Source organism: Enoplosus armatus, chromosome 2 (assembly GCF_043641665.1).
Source record: "Enoplosus armatus isolate fEnoArm2 chromosome 2, fEnoArm2.hap1, whole genome shotgun sequence".
NCBI classification, from domain to species: Eukaryota; Metazoa; Chordata; class Actinopteri; order Centrarchiformes; family Enoplosidae; genus Enoplosus; species Enoplosus armatus.
The window spans coordinates 27,793,256-27,813,532 of NC_092181.1; the positions used below are offsets into that span (position 1 = coordinate 27,793,256).

General features: G+C 41.9%; 3 protein-coding genes across 3 annotated transcripts; all 3 read right to left on the reverse strand.

Moving 5' to 3' along the window:
* Positions 1-5,912: 5,912 nt before the first annotated feature.
* On the reverse strand, positions 5,913-6,462 carry LOC139299897 (uncharacterized). The gene has a single exon (XM_070922848.1). The coding sequence runs from the start codon at positions 6,460-6,462 to the stop codon at positions 6,301-6,303; it is 162 nt and encodes a 53-aa protein (XP_070778949.1). The 3' UTR covers positions 5,913-6,300.
* Positions 6,463-7,042: 580 nt separating this feature from the next.
* Positions 7,043-8,372, reverse strand: LOC139299886 (uncharacterized). Its single transcript, XM_070922836.1, has 2 exons — positions 8,305-8,372; positions 7,043-7,260 (listed from the first exon to the last, which is right to left on the reverse strand). The coding sequence occupies exon 2, from the start codon at positions 7,241-7,243 to the stop codon at positions 7,043-7,045; it is 201 nt and encodes a 66-aa protein (XP_070778937.1). The 5' UTR covers positions 7,244-7,260; positions 8,305-8,372.
* Positions 8,373-9,702: 1,330 nt separating this feature from the next.
* Positions 9,703-19,364, reverse strand: LOC139299487 (protein NLRC3-like). Its single transcript, XM_070922399.1, has 7 exons — positions 19,091-19,364; positions 18,541-18,603; positions 15,839-17,705; positions 15,163-15,336; positions 14,652-14,825; positions 10,603-10,649; positions 9,703-10,382 (listed from the first exon to the last, which is right to left on the reverse strand). Exons 1-7 carry the CDS (start codon positions 19,362-19,364, stop codon positions 9,814-9,816), a joined length of 3,168 nt encoding a protein of 1,055 aa, XP_070778500.1. The 3' UTR covers positions 9,703-9,813.
* Between the last annotated feature and the right edge of the window lie 913 nt (positions 19,365-20,277).

Sequence of the window (20,277 nt, forward strand, 5' to 3'; positions counted from 1 at the left end):
TTAAGAATTAGTTGTGGTAAAAAGGGAAGTGAAGTGGCTTACAGCAAAGTCAGGATCAAAGTCAGAAAATGGAAATGAGCATTACAAGCTCAACACGAGGTCAGGCTGTTAGCAGGGTGGTCTGGTGGTTTGAGAGATGCATCACAACCAAAACGTTAGCGGGTCAGTTTGTTGGTTGTGTCCTGATGAAGGATCAGATCAACAACATGCTTCAAATATATATTAACTTGGTCACTTCTACGTCAACAGGAGGTCTGAATCAAAACTGTCCACCAACAGCCGCCATCTTCTTTCACAGTCCACACAGAGGAAGACACTGAGCCTCGTTCTGTTCACTTTTTGTTGTAAACTGCATTAAACTAATGTCTGCGGCTAAATAATGGAACTATTAAACTCAAACTGGTGTTTTGTTTGTTGTTACTGTGACGTTTGAGCTGCAAGCTTTGTTTTTACATGAATCTGCTGAGGAGAGAAAGCTTCCTTATGCTCACCTTAAATCTCAGTTTAACACCTGGACGTACCTGCAGGACGTATGACATCACAGCTAGTTTGGAGCCAATCAGGGTCCAGTATGAAACATAAACACAAACACTGAAAATGGACTTCACGGTGAAGCAGGAGACATCAGGATTTTTCAATGAGGGAGAAAGTGAAGATGTCATATTATAGGTCACTGAACTTTTATAAGCCTTAAAACTTGTCGACTTGTTAACTGTAAAACAGCTAAATATACATGTTCTCTCACAGGAGGTCAGATATGAGAAGATGGATATGGACAAAGGGAAGACAAACGCAGCAGGAAAGAGGACAGAAAAGACGGAGCAGGGGAAGGACCTGCAATCATTAACAGCTGCTCTTAAATGGCACCACAATAACTGCTCATTATTCAGCTGTGTGTCCTCCCGACTAAAACAAACGCACCTTCCTTCTCCCCTCTGAGAGTCCAAACCAGACTGCAGCTGATCAATATCAAATTAGACAAACGGGCAAACATGCTGCGATCTTTACGCCGTGTTTATCTCTCAGAGATGTGGGAACAATTACTGCTGCTGATTGGAAGTGGATCAGGAATTTGTGGAACGTTTGTTTATTAAACTCAGAGGGAGAAACGGAAAGTCTGGGATGTTTCGGTCTGCCTCACAATAATCAGCCAACACGTCATCATGTCCTTCTCTGTTTTCATCCTCTCCACAGAACTATTGACTGAAGCTGCAGTGAGAAATATTGTTGAAATGAACATTTGAACATTTGATAACTGAAGATGGTTCATTTAAGTTTTAGGTATAGACAACGTTAAGATGACAACCTCTCTATAACATTTTAGTCACAAACTGATCAATCGTTTGTAAAATGTCACAAAACAGTGAAAAGAGCTCATTACAGTTTCTCAGAGGCCAAAGTGACGTCTTGTTTTGTTCGATCAAAAATCCAAAGTTTCATTTACCATCATAAAAGCAGCAAACAGAAGACGCTGGAAACAGGAAGCGTCTGGCCTTTTAGCTTGAGAAATGTCTGAAACAATCAACTGATGATCAAAATAGTTTCGATCAACAAATCAATGAACTATCTAATTGTTGCATCTCTATTAAACTAAGCTACGAAATACGTTTATTCGTTTTCTTGCCGGGAGTTAGCTGAGAGAATTGATACCACTCTCATCTTAGCTTAGCATAAAGGCTGGAAGTTCAGTTTAGTTGAACTTCCACAGCTGCTCTCATGTAAAACACTGCTCAGTGTTGCTGCTGTGCGTTTGGTGTGAAAGTCCTGTTAAGAGGGACATGACAGAAAACGTCACCTGGTCTAAAGTGTAAAGGATCTGATGCTGCAGTGACCAGTCTAGCAGAGGAGTCTCTTCCCTCAAACATCTCCACTGTCGCTCATCTGAATGTCCTCTAAGTTTGAAACAAGAAATGAACTAGATTGGTTTTCAATAACTTCTCGTTTCCCTTGACGTGGTGAGAGAAGTCTGGTGTGATAAAAGTCAACTTAAAGAGAAGCGCTTCAAACGTCAAACCAAAAGTAAAACTCGGTTCTACTGTTCTCCTTATGGTTTAAGACTTCCATCAGAAGTAGAAGCTCTCAGAGAAAAGTTAACCCAGTGATCCTTCATCCTGCTGTGGCTGTTCACTTCCCATCATCCTCCACCTCAAACCTAAAAACCAAAATACTGATTCAACTGAGGCTCATTTATCCTGTTGGGACGTAAAAGGATCAGACAAAAGCGCAGGAAAATAAAAATAAAGAAGGCAGAGAAACCGTTCAACCGAAGCCGATAAAAGTCGTAAAAGTCAAAACAGCTCGAACAAATCTAATAAAAAAAAGGGAAAATAATTCAAACTCAGTGGAGGAAAGGCCGAGCCAAAACGGACAGAGAAGAAACCAGAGCTATAAAACCAGGAAGATTATAAAGATACTTTGTGGAACTGAAGGTTTTAAACAGGGGAAGGCCTGCAGCCGCCATGGACGAGGCCTCTGAAGGAATGTGTGATTTGGGGCTACATGGATCACAGTGGACCACAGTTCAAACTTCAACCAAGCCGAGTGCTGATAAGTCCGCCATTCACTCTCCTTCTGTTCTTGGTCTCTACCAACTCCTGAGGGAAACATCTGGCTCTACTAGATGTTCTTCAGTCGAGCTTTCACAGTGAACATCTGTTAATCAAACATGGATCAGTCGCAGCTGTTAAACACATCCATTTTAGTTTGTTTAAGAAAATTAACTTTAGTTTGATCATTACGTATTAGTATAAGGTTTTATGGGGAGATACTGTGTTGTAGCAAAGAAGACAGAAGAAGAAAACGACTAACTGAAGATCCAACATGTACTCACAACCTGAAGATGGTGGAAAACATCTGTGTCGAGCTGTTGAGCCTCGCGAGAGCAAAGATGGAGCAGCTGTGCAGGCAGGTGAAAGGTCACTCAGGATGTCAGGTGATGAGCGCAGGCCTGAAACTCACCGAGGGCTCCTGGTGGACAGGTAGGGAACCAAGTCTGTAGGTTAAACACAGACCCAAATCTCAGGCTGTGTCCCGGTTCACAGGGCCCAGACCCGACTGACGCTGCTTCTCCTCCCCATGGTGCATTCAGGTGCTTCTCAGCTACTTCTTAAGTGTCCAAATTTCTAACAGAAGTTATCTCAGGACATGTTTTTTCATGTCGAGCAGGTCTAGACCGAACTCTTTATAATACTCTTCATGATATTGAATATTATAAAATGTATGACATGTTTGTGTTACTGTCCCTCCACTGCAGCTCAGCACAGAAACACTGACAGCTGAAGCCTCAAATTAGCTTCAGTAAACTAAACTGGATCTCTTAAAGGTTCCCTGTTCACACCTGGTACCAGTACAACAAAGCTGTGTCCAGTCCGGGGGATTGAACCTTCCAGTCATAAGCTCGCTTCTCTAACCTTTGGGCCACCACTGTCCCAAAATGACTATGTATCCGAGTTAAGGGCACAAGTTTCAGAAACCAGTATCCCACAATCTGGACAAATAAAACCAAAACGTTCAGCCTGGCCGGAACAAACTGACTGAACCTTTTCAGTTCGACCAGTCAGAACAAAAATCACATGTGGTTTTGCATCCTGAGTTTAAGTGATTCACAGGATCTTAACGTCCTTGGCCTCCGACCTCCTGCAGGCCTGAAGCAGACTGAGATATCAGCGCTGTGGAGTGATTGATGTTCGTTATCTAAATCCAACATGTTCGGCGCTGACATACCAGAGAGCGGCCAATAACAGCAGTCAGTGAGCCCGGGGAGTTTCTGTGAAATCTGAGCTGGATGTTTCTGATGTGGTCTGAGAACGTCCGGGTGGTTCTGAAGGAGAGGACGCTGAGACCTGCCAGGGTCAGTTCATCCAAATCAGATTACAAATGAAAACAATAACAATAATGTCCTCACGTCTCTGTAGTGGATTCTGTCCATCCAGGTGGTTTTGCTTTGAGATTTCTGCCTCCACCTCAACACAATGGAAGTGAATCACACATGAACATCTCTTGTCCCCGTTAGTCTGGATAATCCACAGGACACAGTGGAGACAGACTCCAGCAGCAGTAGTCGTGGTTCCAATGGAAACTGCTGACAGTTTGTTGGGTGGATGATGAGGATTAACACGGACTCTGTCTCTGGAAACACGTTCTATTGGTGTGGACGCAGAACGCTCAAAGAATGTGTAAAAAAAGCACATTAATCAACAATTAACAATTCAAGGCCCTGTGGGGATGAAGTCTTTAGAGCGCCTTGTGCTGTCCCACCTCAAAACCATCACTGACCCACTCCTGGACCCCCTGCAGTTCACCTACAGAGCCAACAGGTCTACACCTACACCAACAGCTGTACATCACCCTGTGTGACTCCCCAGTCGACACTGTGGAGTCCTTCCGCTTCCTGGGCTCCATCATCAGCCAGGACCTCAAGTGGGAGCTGAACATCAGCTCCATCATGTACTTCCTGAGGCAGCTGAGGAAGTTCAACCTGCCAAAGTCGGTGATGGTGCACTTCTACACCTCCATCACTGAGTCCATCTCCATCTGGTACGCTGCTGCCAAGGACGAGGGCAGACGGCAGCGTGTCATTTATTCTGATGAGAAGGTGATTGGCTGCAATCTGCCACCCCTCCAGGACCTGTACTCCTTCAGGACTCTGAGGACTCTGTGGCTGACCCCTCCCACCCCAGAAACAAACTGTTTCAGACCATATCCTGTGGCTGCGGTCCATCAGGACTTGCTCTTGTCCCCCCTCGGACACCACATCACATTAACACACATCTCTGTACTCCTTACTCCTCGGTCCTGCACGAACTGTACAGCTCCTTCATTCTAAACACAGACGATTGTACATACTTATAATATATGATAATATTTTTCATATCTTTATTGTCAAGTTTTCTATTTGCTATTTACACTTCTTGACTTTTTATTTTCTCTGAGTTTGTTCCGTCCTCGTATGTGAAAACCTTCTTGGCAATGAACTCGATTCTGATTATTAAAGACGTCGGTGTGATATTGACCTGGTGATAAATATGTGTATCAGCTGCTGGTTAGAGGATGATCAATGACTGTAATCGCCTCTCTGGACGGCTGTAACTGATAATGAGTAATTGATTTCTGATTCAGCAGAAAACACCCAACACAATCTGCAGAGTAATTATGGAACCTTGTTAAGATATTGATTTGGAAAATAAATCAAATACAGACGAGTTTTAACAACTTCAAACTGCTTTTCTTGTAAAACATTTGTAGCCATGCTAGCTGCACGCTATGCTAGCTGCACGGCTCCACCTCTTTGGTCCAGACTCTAATCACACAACTATTGGATGGATCACAATGAAATGTGTTCAGTCATGTTCTCCACAGGATTCATTGTAATGATGTTGGAGATTCTCTGACTTTTGTTCTAGCGCCACCAACAGCTCATGAGTTCATAATCGTTTTAGCACCTTGTGGTCACGAGTGGTACTGCACCACTTCAGTACGTTCACGTGCTCACAAGGAATCCTCAGTTAAACTTGTGTAAGACCTCTTAAAATGAGTGACTAAAGCTTATTTGCACACTTTGACCTCTCCGGACACCTTTTTCCTTCTTCACTGTGTTGTTGAAGTTGAAAGAGCAAACAGAAGCACATAAATAACAGTTCAGTGATGTAATCATCTTTTAAGCCAATAAGAACCAGAGATCTGGAGTGGCAAAGCACAGAAATAAGCTATTCTAGTATTTTTAGAAAGACCTTCTTATTACTATTATTATTATTAATAATAATAAAACACATCAGTGAGCCTCACTGTGTCACTGGGTGACATGTTGTTGGTTCGAGTCTGAACGTGAGAGAAAAACACAGAATGTCATCAGACTTCTCCTTTAAACTGTGAAATGGAGACACGAGAGTGAGTGAAAACATTTCACAGCTTCATCAAGACATTTTAGTTTTATTGAAATATGTAAATATGATGTTTATTAAAACTGTTGCTGGAAACTTTGTTCAATTTTTTTTCCTGTCAGCTGGTCAACACAAGAGATAAAGTTGGACCCTTTTAAAATGTTCATGTTTCAAACTGTGATACTGCCTATGTGTATTTAGTTTTAAGACTTCTTTGCTTGATCATTTTATTACTGATTGATTTCCCGGAAATCACAACTCAAACAGAGAAAACACAAAAACTGTCCAACAAAGCAGCTTTTTCACTGCAGTTTTAGGATTCATAATTTAATATCATCTGTTATCATCTCAGTCCTCCGCTAAGTTCGGCTCCGGACGCTTTCTGTCCTTCCATCACCGAAGTGATCATTGTGAATAAAGATCAGTCCAGTCTTTCCTCAGCAGCCTTCTGTTTGAGCGCAGCCTCGGAGCGCACGGTGCTCCTCATGGCTCTCTGCATCAGCCAGGTGGCCAGGTGGACGGTGAGGAACGCCCCGCCGGCCGCCCACAGCCAGTTCCTCCTGATCCAGCTCTGAGGTTTCATACTGACACCTCTGCAGGGGGAAGAAGACACAAGACTTTATCTATACACAAGTTTAGAGCCTGACCAACAGCTTGGAGCGATACTAAGATACGGTATGCTTACATACATTACAGATGACAGAACCATGCTGACATTACTTCCCTTTTATTTCCACCTTTGTTTGAGGCTGATATAACATACGACGACATTATAACCATTTCTTATATTTCGATTTGACCTCCACAGAAGTCATGATTACAAAATAATCTAAAAAAAAATATATAATAATTTGTTTCTTTGGTGAATATAATGTGCTACTGCTGGATAGCACCACAATATGTTTGTAATCTGAGTGAATCACCAACGGACACAATCAGAGTTCGACGACATCAACCTTGTTGTGTAAAACCTCACTGACTTTGTTTGTAGAGAGACGTTTTCACATTTGCCTCCGTACACAGAGTTTTCTTGGAGCAGCATCTAGTGGACATAAGAGGAACTGCAGCAGAACGCCCCCCAGCTGAGGCGTGGTTGTCTAACTGAGCACAGGTATCAGCTGAGCTGCTGCAGGGTGAAGCTGACTTTCATACCTCGGTCTGGGTTACTTGCTCTTGGCAGCAGCAGCTGGAGCTGTTGGAGGTGAAACGTAAGCCACGATGCCGGGCTCAGGAATGCTCTCCTCTCTGGCTTTGTGCAGCAGTGGGTTTGCCTTCAGATTGTACCAGCCCCAGTGGATCAGCCCCAGACTCGTGCCCATCACAATCAAGACTTTGTAGCTCTTCCAGAACTCCCGCAGGCCCATGACTGACAGGCACTGAGCTGGGAAACACAAACAAGGATGCAATGTAGATACTAAAATCAATATGATTCAGAACAAAAGTTCAGACACCAAACTGATTAAATATAACTGCATTAAAAAGGCAGATAGTGATGATGATTTATTTACTTCTGTTGTTTAGTTTTGAACTAACTTTCGTGATCTTGATATAATCAACCACTTCACTGTGATCACAGACTGAATGGTTTTAGAGTTGAAACGAGTAGTTACTTAATCAAAACAATATATCAGCGACGATTTTGACATCTTAGAGCTAAATAATCATTTGAAAATGAATCTGAACTTTTTGTTTCCTTGCAGAAACACCAACATGTGTCTGTTTCCAGCTTCTTCAATATGACAATTTAGTGCTTTTCTCAGTTTTATATTCATACAAACTGAATATATCTCAGTTTTTGGACTGTTGGTTGGACAAAATAAGCAACGTGAAAGTGTCACCTTGGGTATTAGGAAAACTTGGACATTTGTCTACCCCATTTATATCAACGAGGATAGACTAAATAACAGAAACACCTCTTTTATTAGGTAATAGAGTTTAAAGAAGGCACACACTACATCGTCTGAAACAGTCTGAACTCAAACTGAACACGATACCCTTCATGAAGAGAAGGTGTATTACTGTTGGACAGACTGCTGGATTTAACTGCACTATGTTAGCTAGCTGTGCCTAATAAACCGGACACTACATGTATTACAACAGTACAAAGCAAAATAAAGGCCTGTGAGCAAGACAAAGAAACCATGGCGGCATAAACTAGTCAGCTGTCATTTGTTAATGCAACAACATGAAGAGGAACTGCTTCAACCAAACAATCATGTGTAATAACCTCAGCAGACTGTTATCTAACCTGCTAACTGTTCCATAAGCTAGCAAAGCTAGCAGTGACATGATACTAGCAGGCTGTTAGCCGCCAACCTTCAGGCTCGTTGGTCGTTTGTTTCCACCGCTGAGCAGCAGAAATCAAACTTTACTAACTATTAAAATCATAAACGAACCTGGTGTGATATGAATGAACCGCTCTCACCTTCAGATATCAGGTGTTTCTCCTGCGCCGACCATGATGTCCTGAACCGGAATTCAGGCGCCCGACCAGGATCCTGAACAACTTTATCAGTAGCGTTGAGGTTGAAATGAATAGTCTTTACAAAAATATATCATAAAATATGAAACATATTTAATAAAATATGAAACATATTTAATCCGATATATCATTTATTATACATTCTCATTTCAATAAAAGATCAATTCAAACTAAGCCTAAAATGCGTCCGTGGTTTTATAACGTTTTGCAGTCAGGCAACCATGTAGGCGCCTATATCAGTCACGTGACTCTCCTGGCAGTGGGTTTTGCCCTAAGTTTTGCCTTCTAGGCTGCGGGTACATTATATATTATATTATATACAGTCTTGCTCAAATATTTTAGATTATAGGCTCCCAGTCAAGCGTGTTAGAGACGGATGACAATAAAATAATTATAATTGTAATTATAAAATAAAGTAATGGTCGCAATCAAAGCAATAGATGTAAAAATGCTGGATCCAACGTTTCCCACAATGCAATTCCTTTTCCTGTGGTCATGTCTTAACGTTGGAGCTACTGTATTTCCCAGGTTCCATAAAATAGTGTTTGTGTCCACACCCAAGACACGATTATGTCTGGGAAAGCTCCGATAAATCCGACTTATGTACATATATGTATATAAATACACACACATACACAGTTATTGCATATATTTTATTTTGTATTTTTATATCTTTATTTGTACATACTGCTAATTTCTAAATTTGTATTACTTTTCTACTCTAGAATGGGAGCACCTGTTACTTCTGTAATTTCACCCCGGGGATCAATAAAGTATTTCTGATTCTGATCTGATTCTGATTGGAACAAAATCATATGGAAGTGTCTGAAAAGGCAAACAAATATGGATCCTTCAGGTAAAGTTAAATGTTCTATAAACACAAATGTGGATGAATTCTGGGAAACTGTAAAAACAACATGGATGTCTAATTAACTCAACAGATTTGTAAAACACTAAAGCAAAAGATATTTCAATAATCAACAACAAAAAATGATTAAAAACAATAACTTGATTTGATCTGGTTAAATATGTATGTGTAAATAAAGAAATGAAATGTCTCATCAACATGTTTCTTATATCGCTGGAACACTGACACTCTCCTTTATCCATTTATATACAGATATTTGCTGAAGATGTTCTGGAAATAATTAACATGAAAGAAATTTAACCTTTAATGATCAACGACATGAGTAAAGTAAAGTCAAATAAAAATAAAAATGTATTTTTACATTCTTGTGTGGAACCTGATTTAATTAAAATAGATACTGTATTTATTTGTGAAAGAAATATAAAGTAAAGAAAACCTTAAACTAACATCGATATACCTTTACCCAACAAATCTGAATGAAAACATATTTAAAAAGGTGTTTGAAGGTATTTCAAATCACAGACGTGCAGCACATTTAACGATAAAGAGAAGATGTTGTCTTATAATCATGAGTTAGTGTTTCTCTACACAGGAGGAGACGCTCCCTCCTCCAGTGAACACAGAGACACTGAGGAACCAGATGTCAATACCCAGAACCCCGGATAAAGAGTTTCAGTGAATGTGGTGTTGAAGGTGTGGAGGTGGATCAGGGTGTCAGAGGAGACTCTGTAGAAGGACAGAGTGCCAGCAGGACAGTCCACATACACTGATACTCTGTGAGAGGAGGAGGAGGAGGAGGAAGAAGGGGGGGGGACTGTTCTTCTGTTATTGTGCCAGACAGAGGAACTTCCATCATCAGAGCACAAAAGACTCCAGGACTGATTATTTCCTCCAAACCTGCAGTCATCACTCTTTCCTCTCCTTCTGATTCCTCTGTAAGTCACTGATATATAAACCAGTCCTCTCCAGTCCACCTCCCAGTAACAGCGACCAGTCAGACCATCTCTACACAGCAGCTGAAACCAGAAGTCAAACCTCTCTGGATGATCAGGATACGGCTGCTTCTCCGTCACTAACGTCACCTTCCTGTTGTTGTCAGACAGGTGGAGGTTTCTGTTGACTGTGTTTGTGTCCAGTGTGAGTTCACAGGCGTCTGATGGAGAGAACGAGACACGATACAGCAGCAGTTTATCCTCCAACACACCTGATGGCTTTATTTGTTGCTTTGTTAATTAGAGCCAAACTTCTCAAGGACTCATCTTTTTGGATCTTCTGTCCAACTGAGAGTTGAATGCAGATCCACGAGCTTTTGACTGAGACTACTTTAACATGTGCTGCCTTGTTTTCATGAATCAAAGTCAACACACACTTACACTTCCTCAGAGCAGGTTTCAGCCTCTGCTCTCCACCATGTTCCACCCTGGAGGAAGAAACAAAGTCAGGATGAACCTTCAGAAGCTTCCTCATCAATGATCTTCATCAACCGTCACTCACATCCACCATTAAGACAAAACAGCTGCGTTTATAAAACACATTTTAACAGAGCAACAGAGGAGGGATCCATCTTCTTCTTCATCTTATGCACATTCCCGAGTGCCTGAGCCTCTCTTCAGCTCCATGTTCAGCTCCTCTACAGCGCCAACAGTGTGTGACACTAGCTAACGTTAGCTTAGAAATGGAGTCCATTAATTCAATTCAATTCAATTCAATTCAATGTTATTTATATAGCGCCAAATCACAGCAAAAGTCATCTCATGACACTTTTCAAATAGAGCAGGTCTAGACCGACTCTTTATAATGTTATTACAGAGACCAACAGGTCCCACCATGAGAAGCACCTTGGAGACAGTGGCAAGGAAAAACTTCCTTTAAGAGGCAGAAACCTCGAGCAGAACCAGACTGTAGGTGGGGGGTCAGGGTCAGAGACAGAGACAGAGACAGAGAGAGAGAGTGAGAGAGACAGATAGGCAGACAGACAGCCAGGCAGAGATGTATAGCAGCACCAGCAGTAGCCATAGCAGCTATAATTATAATAATAATGGAAATATGACTGATATTAGTAGTTGCATCTGTAATAATAACTGAAATATGATCAATAATAGCAATAACAGCTTTAATAGTAACAGAACTACGACTAAACATAATAACTGTAGTGATGAGAGTCAGGCAGGCCCATGGCGGCAGCAGCCAGGCGTACCAGGACCACGATCCACAGGAACCTGCGAGATGACAAAGCACAAAGAAACTCCGGGGAAGAAATAAAGTTAATAACATGCATTGGACTGTGATGAATGTGCAAAGATGAAGAGGGAGAGGAGGAAAGCTCAGTGCATCATGGGAAGTCCCCCAGCAGTGTAGGCCTATAGCAGCATAACTAGGGGGCTGGTCCAGGCAGGCCTGAGCCAGCCCTTAACTATAAGCGTTACCAAAAAGCAAAGTTTTAAGCCTACTCTTAAAAGTAGAGAGTGTGTCTGCCTCCTGGACCCAAACTGGGAGCCGATTCCACAGGAGAGGAGCTTGATAGCTGAAGGCTCTGGCTCCTGTTCTGCTTTTGGAGACTCTAGGAACCACAAGCAACCCTGCATTCTGGGAGTGCAGTGCTCTAGTGGGGTAACAGGGTACTATGAGCTCTTTAAGATATGATGGTGCCTGACCAGTAAGAGCTTTGTAAGTCAGGAGAAGGATTTTAAACTCTATTCTAGATTTTACAGGGAGCCAGTGCAGCGAAGCTAACACAGGAGAAATATGATCTCTTTTCCTGGTTCCTGTCAGTACACGTGCTGCAGCATTCTGGATCAGCTGGAGAGTCCTCAGGGACTTATTGGGACAGCCTGATGATAAGGAACTGCAATAATCCAGCCTAGACGTGACAAATGCATGGACTAATTTTTCTGCATCTGTTTGAGACAGGATCTTCCTGATGTTTCAATGTTACGGAGGTGAAAGAAGGCAGTCCTTGAAGTTTGTTTTACGTGGGAGTTAAAGGACATGTCCTGATCAAAGACAACTCCGAGATTCCTCACGGTGGCGCTGGAGGCCAGGGCAATGCCATCTAGGGTAATAATATCCTTAGATACTGTGTTTCTGAGGAGTTCAGGGCCGAGAACAATAACTTCTGTCTTGTCTGAGTTCAACATCAGATGATTACAGGTCATCCAGGTCTTTATGTCCTTAAGGCATGCTTGAAGCTTGGCTAACTGATGAGGTTCTTCTGGCTTGATCGATAAATATAGCTGGGTATCATCCGCATAGCAATGAAAATGTATGGAGTGTTTTCTAATGATATGTCCTAAAGGAAGCATATATAAGGTGAATAGTATTGGTCCAAGCACAGAACCTTGTGGAACTCCATGACTGACTTTGGCGTACATGGAGGATTCATCGTTAACATGTACAAACTGAGATCGATCTGATAAATACGACTTAAACCAGCTTAGTGCGGTTCCTTTGATGCCAATTAAATGTTCCAGTCTCTGTAATAGGATATGATGGTCAATGGTGTCGAATGCAGCACTAAGATCTAACAAAACAAGTATAGAGACAAGTCCTCTGTCTGATGCAGTCAGAAGGTCATTTGTAACCTTCACCAGTGCTGTCTCTGTGCTATGATGAGCTCTGAAACCTGACTGAAAGTCCTCAAGCAACTTATTGTCATGTAGAAAGTCACACAGCTGGTTGGCGACTGCTTTCTCAAGAATCTTGGAGAGAAAGGGAAGGTTAGATATAGGTCTATAGTTGGCTAAAACCTCCGGATCAAGAGTGGGCTTTTTAAGAAGAGGTTTAATTACAGCTACTTTAAAGGACTGTGGTACGTAGCCTGTTAATAAAGACAGATTGATCATGTCTAGTAAAGAAGTGCTGACTAAAGGTAAAACCTCTTTGAGCAGCCAGGTTGGGATGGGGTCTAAGAGACAAGTTGATGGCTTAGATGAAGAGATGGTTTTAGTAATTTGGTGAAGGTCAATGGGAGAAAAGCAATCTAAACATACATCAGGTTTTACAGCTGTTTCTGAGGTTCCTGTGTTTGAAGGTAAGGTACCACCTGAAGACAGGAGGTGATCAATTCTGTCTCTAATAGTTTAGACTAGAATAGATAGACTTTTATCATTAAAGAAGCTCATGAAGTCATTACTGCTGAGGCTTATAGGAATACATGGCTCCATAGAGCTGTGACTCTCTGTCAGCCTGGCTACAGTGCTGAAGAGAAACCTGGGGTTGTTCTTGTTCTCTTCTATTAATGTTGAGTAATAGGCTGCTCTGGCTTTACAGAGGGCCTTCCTATAAGTTTTAAGACTATCTTGCCAAATTAAACGTGATTCCTCCAGTTTGGTGGAGCGCCATTTCCTTTCAAGCTTCTGTGCTGTTTGCTTTAATTTGCGGGTTTGGGTGTTATACCATGGAGCTGACTTTCTTTGTTTTATTACCTTCTTTTTTAGAGGGGCAATAGAGTCAACAAAAATCTGGCACCCACCAAAACACAGAGTCTAACATAAAGTCCACATACCTTGCTTGCGACGAATTGCTATCTAGCTAGGGTAGCAAAATACTGTCTTGAGTGGATAACGTCAGCTAATTCATCCAGACTCCAGGGCTGATCTGGCTGGTAAAATTACTTTATCAGCTAACATTACGAAGCAACCAACGTCAGATCCAGATGAGTTACAGCTAGCTGGCAATCTTAGCTACCAGAATAATATCTGAGTGGATCTGATGGCTGGCTTGTCAAATGATATCACCAGCTTATGTGAACCATGATACTAACTGATGTATTATGACAAACGTTGATTTTAGCCAACAATAAACGATGTAACAGAACATCAGCAAAAGGTGTATAACTAACGATTGCTTTCTACATGCCAAGAGCGATGCAAGGCAGGGGCGGACAACTAGCGATAACTTCTAGCATTGGCTGCTTCGTAATGTTAGCTGATGATGTAACTTGCAAACAGCAAGCTAGCTTGTATCAAGGAGCCAATGATCCAATTTAAATATAGGAACATTACTGATAGTAACGTTAGTCTAAATATGATTGTCATTTCATTAAATTCCATTATTGTCTGCTGCCACATTTTGTTATGACTTTAGTGGTTACAGGTGTTATACTCAGACTGGCAGACGCTGTACTGATGTGCTGTTTCCAAGCACAAGAATTAACTTTGACTTAATAAGTTTGCATTATGGTTCATAAACACTTGACTATATTTGACAAAAAGAATGTGTGTCGTAGGCGTCAATAAATGATCAGCACCAGATCCTGGTCTGATATAAGAGGTCAGTCTCTGAGGGGACAGGGACTCTCAGCACATCAGTTACTGTCTTCACTGTTATCAGCAGTGCTGCTGGTACAGACTGTGAACCAACAGTCCTCAGCTCGTCAGTGTGACAGAGAAACAGTGTGTGAGCTCTTGCTGTCTGTTCATACCTGAGAGTTTCCAGTCTCCAACGTGGATCCTCCAGTCCAGCAGACAGCAGCTTCACTCCTGTGTCTCCTGGATGATTGTAGCTCAGGTCCAGCTCTCTCAGATGGGAGGGGTTGGACTTCAGAGCTGAGGCCAGAGAACTACAGCCTTCCTCTGTGATCAGACAGCCTGATAGCCTGGAGACACACACACACACACACACACACACACACACACACACACACATTTCATTTTTTTTCATCATTTTTTTTCTTGTCAGTGTGAATTGACAAGAAAGATTCATCTCTGTGAGACCGAATCATAGAGTATCGTACAGAGTGTTGAAATGAAGGGGCTCCACCAACTCTTAAGGAAAATATTATGCTGTTTGCTGCTGGGTAGTATACAAGAGGGTTTATCAGAGTGTATTTAATGAAAACAGCTGCCTGTGGCTGCTGAAGGAGGCACTGATGAGAGCGGTGACTTTTACATCAAGCAACATTTAAATCTGTTCAACAGAAGATGAATCCTGACCTTAGAGTCTCCAGTCTACAGTGTGGACTCTCCAGTCCAGCAGAGAGCAGCTTCACTCCTGAATCCTGCAGGTCGTTGTTACTCAGGTCCAGCTCTCTCAGACTAGAGGACTGGGAGCTGAGAACTGAGGACAGAGCTTCACAGCTTCTCTCTGACAGATCACAGCCCCTCAGCCTGAAGGACAGTTAATGATAGAGACACTTGATACTGTTTTTGTGTTCTCAGAATCAGAATCAGAAATATGTTGATCCCCAGGGGAAAATTACACTCTACAATGTAAAATACATCACATTTATATGGTTGCCCTTATTGAGTTAATGTGTCAAATAACAAAGCATTACAGTCTCAGGTGCCAAGAACATTTTTTTGGAATATTGATAATAAAATTTGTATTGTGTTTGTTATTGGAAACTAACAGCAATTTATCAATCAAATGTCAAAAAAATACAATCCTATCTCTGAGATCAAATAAATTACACTGTAATTTGTTTTTGCATGGCTACTTTCATCTGTGGAGGTATAATAAAACTAAAGAAACAATTTGACCGATTTTTCAATTGATCAACGAATCAATTTATTGCCTAAATCAGTTGACTAAAACTTTCATTAGTTGAGAACCACTCTACACATGTAATGAGTAGTTAGTATTAGTGACTGCAGTTATCTGTGCACTTACAGAGCTTTGCTGGAGGCTTTGACCACTGGCAGCAGCCTCAGGAGAGCCTCCTCTGAAGCAGAGTATTTCTTCAGGTCAAACACGTCCAGATCTTCTTCTGATGACAGTAAGATGAAGACCAGAGCTGACCACTGAGCAGGAGACAGTTTATCTGTGGAGAGACTTCCTGAACTCAGAGACTGTTGGATCTCCTCCACTAGAGAACGATCATTCAGCTCATTCAGACAGTGGAACAGATTGATGTTTCTCTCTGGAGACAGATTCTCACTGATCTTCTTCTTGATGTACTCGACTGTTTTCCCATTAGTCTGTGAGCTTCTATTCTTTTTCAGTAGGTGTTGTAGGAGAGTCTGATTGGTCTGCAGTGAAAGACCCAGGAGGAAGCGGAGGAACAAGTCCAGGTGTCCATTCGGACTCTGTAAGGCCTTGTCAATAGCAAACCTGTGAACCTCTGTAATAGATTTTTTACTGAAAACCATTTGCACATGTTCGCCACAAGTCTGCCCCGGCTCAGACATAACATTCTTGTTTCTGTTCATGAGTGCTTTCTCTACATACAAAGCTGCTAAAAACTCCTGAACACTCAGATGGACAAAGCTAAACATCTTGTCTGCATCATTCCTCCTCCCACGTTCCTCTTTAAAGATCTCTGTGAACACTCCTGAGCACACCGAGGCTCCGCTGACATCAATGCCACTCTCTTTTAGATCTTTCTCGTAGAAGATTAGGTTGCCCTTTTCCAGCTGGTGAAAAGCCAGTTTTGCTAATGACTTAATGTACTGAATGCACTTTTTTAGGTTATTCCTCTGTTTATTCTGATCAATCTGAAACACCAGGAATTCTGTGTACATCTCAGTCAGGGTCTTGGGCAGCTGTCCTCCCTCTCTGGTCTTCAACACGTCCTCCAGAACTGTAGCAGTGATCCAGCAGAAGACCGGGATGTGGCACATGATGTGGAGGCTTCGTGAGGTCTTGATGTGGGAGATGATCCTGCTGGCCTGCTCCTCGTCTCTGAATCTCTTCCTGAAGTAGTCCACCTTCTGTGGGTCAGTGAACCCTCTGACCTCTGTCACCATGTCAACAAAATCAGAATGGATCTGACTGGCAGCTGCAGGTCTAGTGGTTATCCAGAGGCGAGCAGAGGGAAGCAGATTTCTCTTGATGAGGTTCGTCAGCAGCACATCCACTGAGGTGGACTCGGTGACATCAAAGTTTGCGTCCTGGTTTTTATTGGTGAAGCAGTCCAGTTGGAGTCGGCTCTCATCCAGTCCATCCAAAACAAACAGAAGTTTGAATTTACTTCTGTCATAGTTGGTGTTTCCTGATGACTGCAGAGTAGTAAAGATGTGATTAAGAGCTTCTACCTTTATGTCTCTGGTCTCCCGGATACATTCATGAATTAGTTCTGCCAAACAAAACTTTTCTGCCCTCCATAAGTTCAGCTGGCGGAACGTGAAGGGGAATACAAGATGCACATCATGGCTGGCTCTTCCTTCAGCCAAGTCCAACACAAACTTGCGGACAAGAAATGTTTTTCCAATTCCTGCGATTCCATTAGTCAGCACTGTTCTTATGGGTTTATATCTTCCGGAGGGGGGTTTGAACATATCACTGGGTTTAATTAGTTTCTCTGTTTCTGCTGGCTTCAGAACCGCTGCCTCAATCTGCCTGACCTCATGCTGTTTGTTGATATGTACGTCACCCCCAGCTGTGATGTAAAGCGCTGTGAAGATATCATCCAGACGCTGCTCATCCTTCTTCTGCGCCCACCCCTCCTGTGCACACATGAACTTATTCTGGAGGTTTGATTTAAGCAAGTGTTTGTAATATGAGATGTGTCGTGGCTCTGGTACTGGAACGATCTCATCTGAGTGACATCAATGGAAAGAACAACATAGATTAAGGCTGTTTGTCTACAGATGCCTCTTTTCTCGTGAGCATCAGTAAATGCATACTTTATTATATCTATAAAAGGTTTGTTTCTGAAGAGAAACTAAACTGCAGTCAGACAGAACTGTTGTGTTGCAGCAGTTCTGGAAGCCATCACTCATTTTGAATTTCTGAAGTTTTTCAGTAACACCTACTTGGTATTAAAAGTGGTGATCTTACTAAATCTGGTGCATCGCTTAAATGTAAGTAATATGTGTAAATCAATTAGCTTCTTATTAGTCAGCTACATAACAGTGTTATGTAATTGTTGACAATTCATGATTTATATCATTTACATCAAGGTTTTGTTCAGTACTTCCCAGCTGAAAATAACAATAATTCCTAGTAATATAATCAATCAATTAACATGACCTGGACCCAGAGGAACTGCAGAATATTGATGGAAGAATTGTCCAACTCAAAAGTCAATTCATTCATTTACGTTAATTTAAATCTTTTCTAAAATCTTCACTTGAGTGAAACTCCACAAAAAGGATCGAACAGCTTCCTGCAGCAAAATCAGCTCTCACAACAATCCCACTCTAGTTTATAGATGTAGAAAACAGCTCGCAATCACACACAAACAAATCCATAAAACATGTGTTTCTGTCTACAGCAGCTAGGAAAAAAATATTCAAGATCTTTGAAAAAGAAATGTAAGACTGTTTTTGTGAGGGAACTGAATTTAACACTGAAGTAAATTTTTTCAAACTAAAAAACTACACTTTGTCTTTCAGGGCGTCCATACGGACGAGACAACACAGCAGCTTTACCTTCACTCTGGGAGGAGGAAGGTCCTCTGTTCTCTGAAGTCGCTCCAACATCACTGACATCCACTGACACTGAGACAGAGAGATTATGAACTTTTAACCGTATCCACACTTAACCCTTAGATTAGTTAAAAGTCACAACGAACCCCTCAAAGCTGTGATCCTGCCACTGCTTAATGCTGAGACGGGTCCAACTATCTACATACAGATGTGGAAGACATGTGATTCTAAGTGAGGTTCCTGCACCTGGAGTTGGAACAGGATGAATCTCTCTTTAACGTACGTTTGGCAAGAAAACCATCACATGGAAACGGAGGCAAGCAAACCTTCAGCAAAGGATGAGTGGACCACAACTGTCAATGGAATAAACTGTGAAAAAATGTACCTTGACCTTAAGACTACTATATGATCAATATATGAAATACTGAAACATTGACTTATCTCCTAATTATGAGAAAAAGATCTTGTATTGTCACACTTAATTACAAGTATTGTGTTGCGGCTGTCAACCAACTCTTTATACCTGAAAACACGAGTAAAAAGTGCGACTGACCTTCTGGTCCTGAGCTGGAGTCTGACAGACTCTGCACCAGGTCGTTCCTGTTTATCTTCTCTAAAACCTTCTTGGTGACCTTCAGAGCTCCATGAAGTTCATAGGCGTTCACCATCAGATCCACCGTGTCCCGCCTTTCTGCCGTCTCCAACTTGGACACTTTGATGGTTTGGTAGCCTTCCAGGATGTCGGGCTGCTGCAGAAACCATCTGAAGTCCTTGAATTCCTCGTCTCTTAAATCCTTCAGAGTGTTCAGAAGGTCCTCTGCCGTCATCGGGGCTCCCTCCTAAAATCAGGCAGCGTTGTCAACCTGAAGGAAAACTGTAACACAAACGTAACAGGGCAGCAACAGGAGTTCTGATTGGCCGACACAGGAGCTGTTTGTAGTTTGTAGTATTTGTGTGCAGAGTCTGGTCAGTTAGAGCTCCTGCTGCTGCTCTGTGGGCTGGACTTAATGTCATTTCACTTCTTTCGATTAAAGAAAGCCACCTTTGAGTAAAAGCACCTCTAAGTGGAAACTGTAAATGTTAAAGCAGGATTAGCATGCTAACACTTGCTAATAAGCACTAAACAAAAGGACAGCAAAGGCTGATGGGAATGCCATTAGTTTTGCAGGTATTTTGGTCATAAAATTTTGGTCACTTTTTGGTCACTTGAATGAAGTGAAATGTTGACCTGAAGATGGCGCTAGATGAAAACTGAGGTGATGCTCAGTTTCTCTTCAAGTACACTGAATAAACAGCAAGAATCTTGATGGCTTCAGTGTCGAGACGCAGACCTGTTTACAGCGGCGTGACAGGAATTAAAGAAGCTCATGAGCTTCACATCACATTACAACTGTACAACGTTTTCTACATGATGAGCTGAAGCATAAGAAAAGAAAAACACAAGACTCTCACCTCTCTGAGATGGTTTGGAGAATATTATAACGTGCCAACAACATCGAAGTCCAGTTCCCCTGAACTCTGGCTTCTGCTTTTAAGTCAAGTAAGTGTAAAGGAAATGAAGAGTGAGGAAGTTCAGCTGTGTCTGTGCGTAGAAGTGAAGTTCCAACATCTGCTTTTTCAGGTTCCTCTTCTTCATGTTCCTACTACATCAACACAACGCCTATTGTTTTTTTGTGTTTGAACTTTTCTGGCCCAAGAGATGCAACCTGCACTTTTTTTTCTTTTAACAGCAGTTTGTTT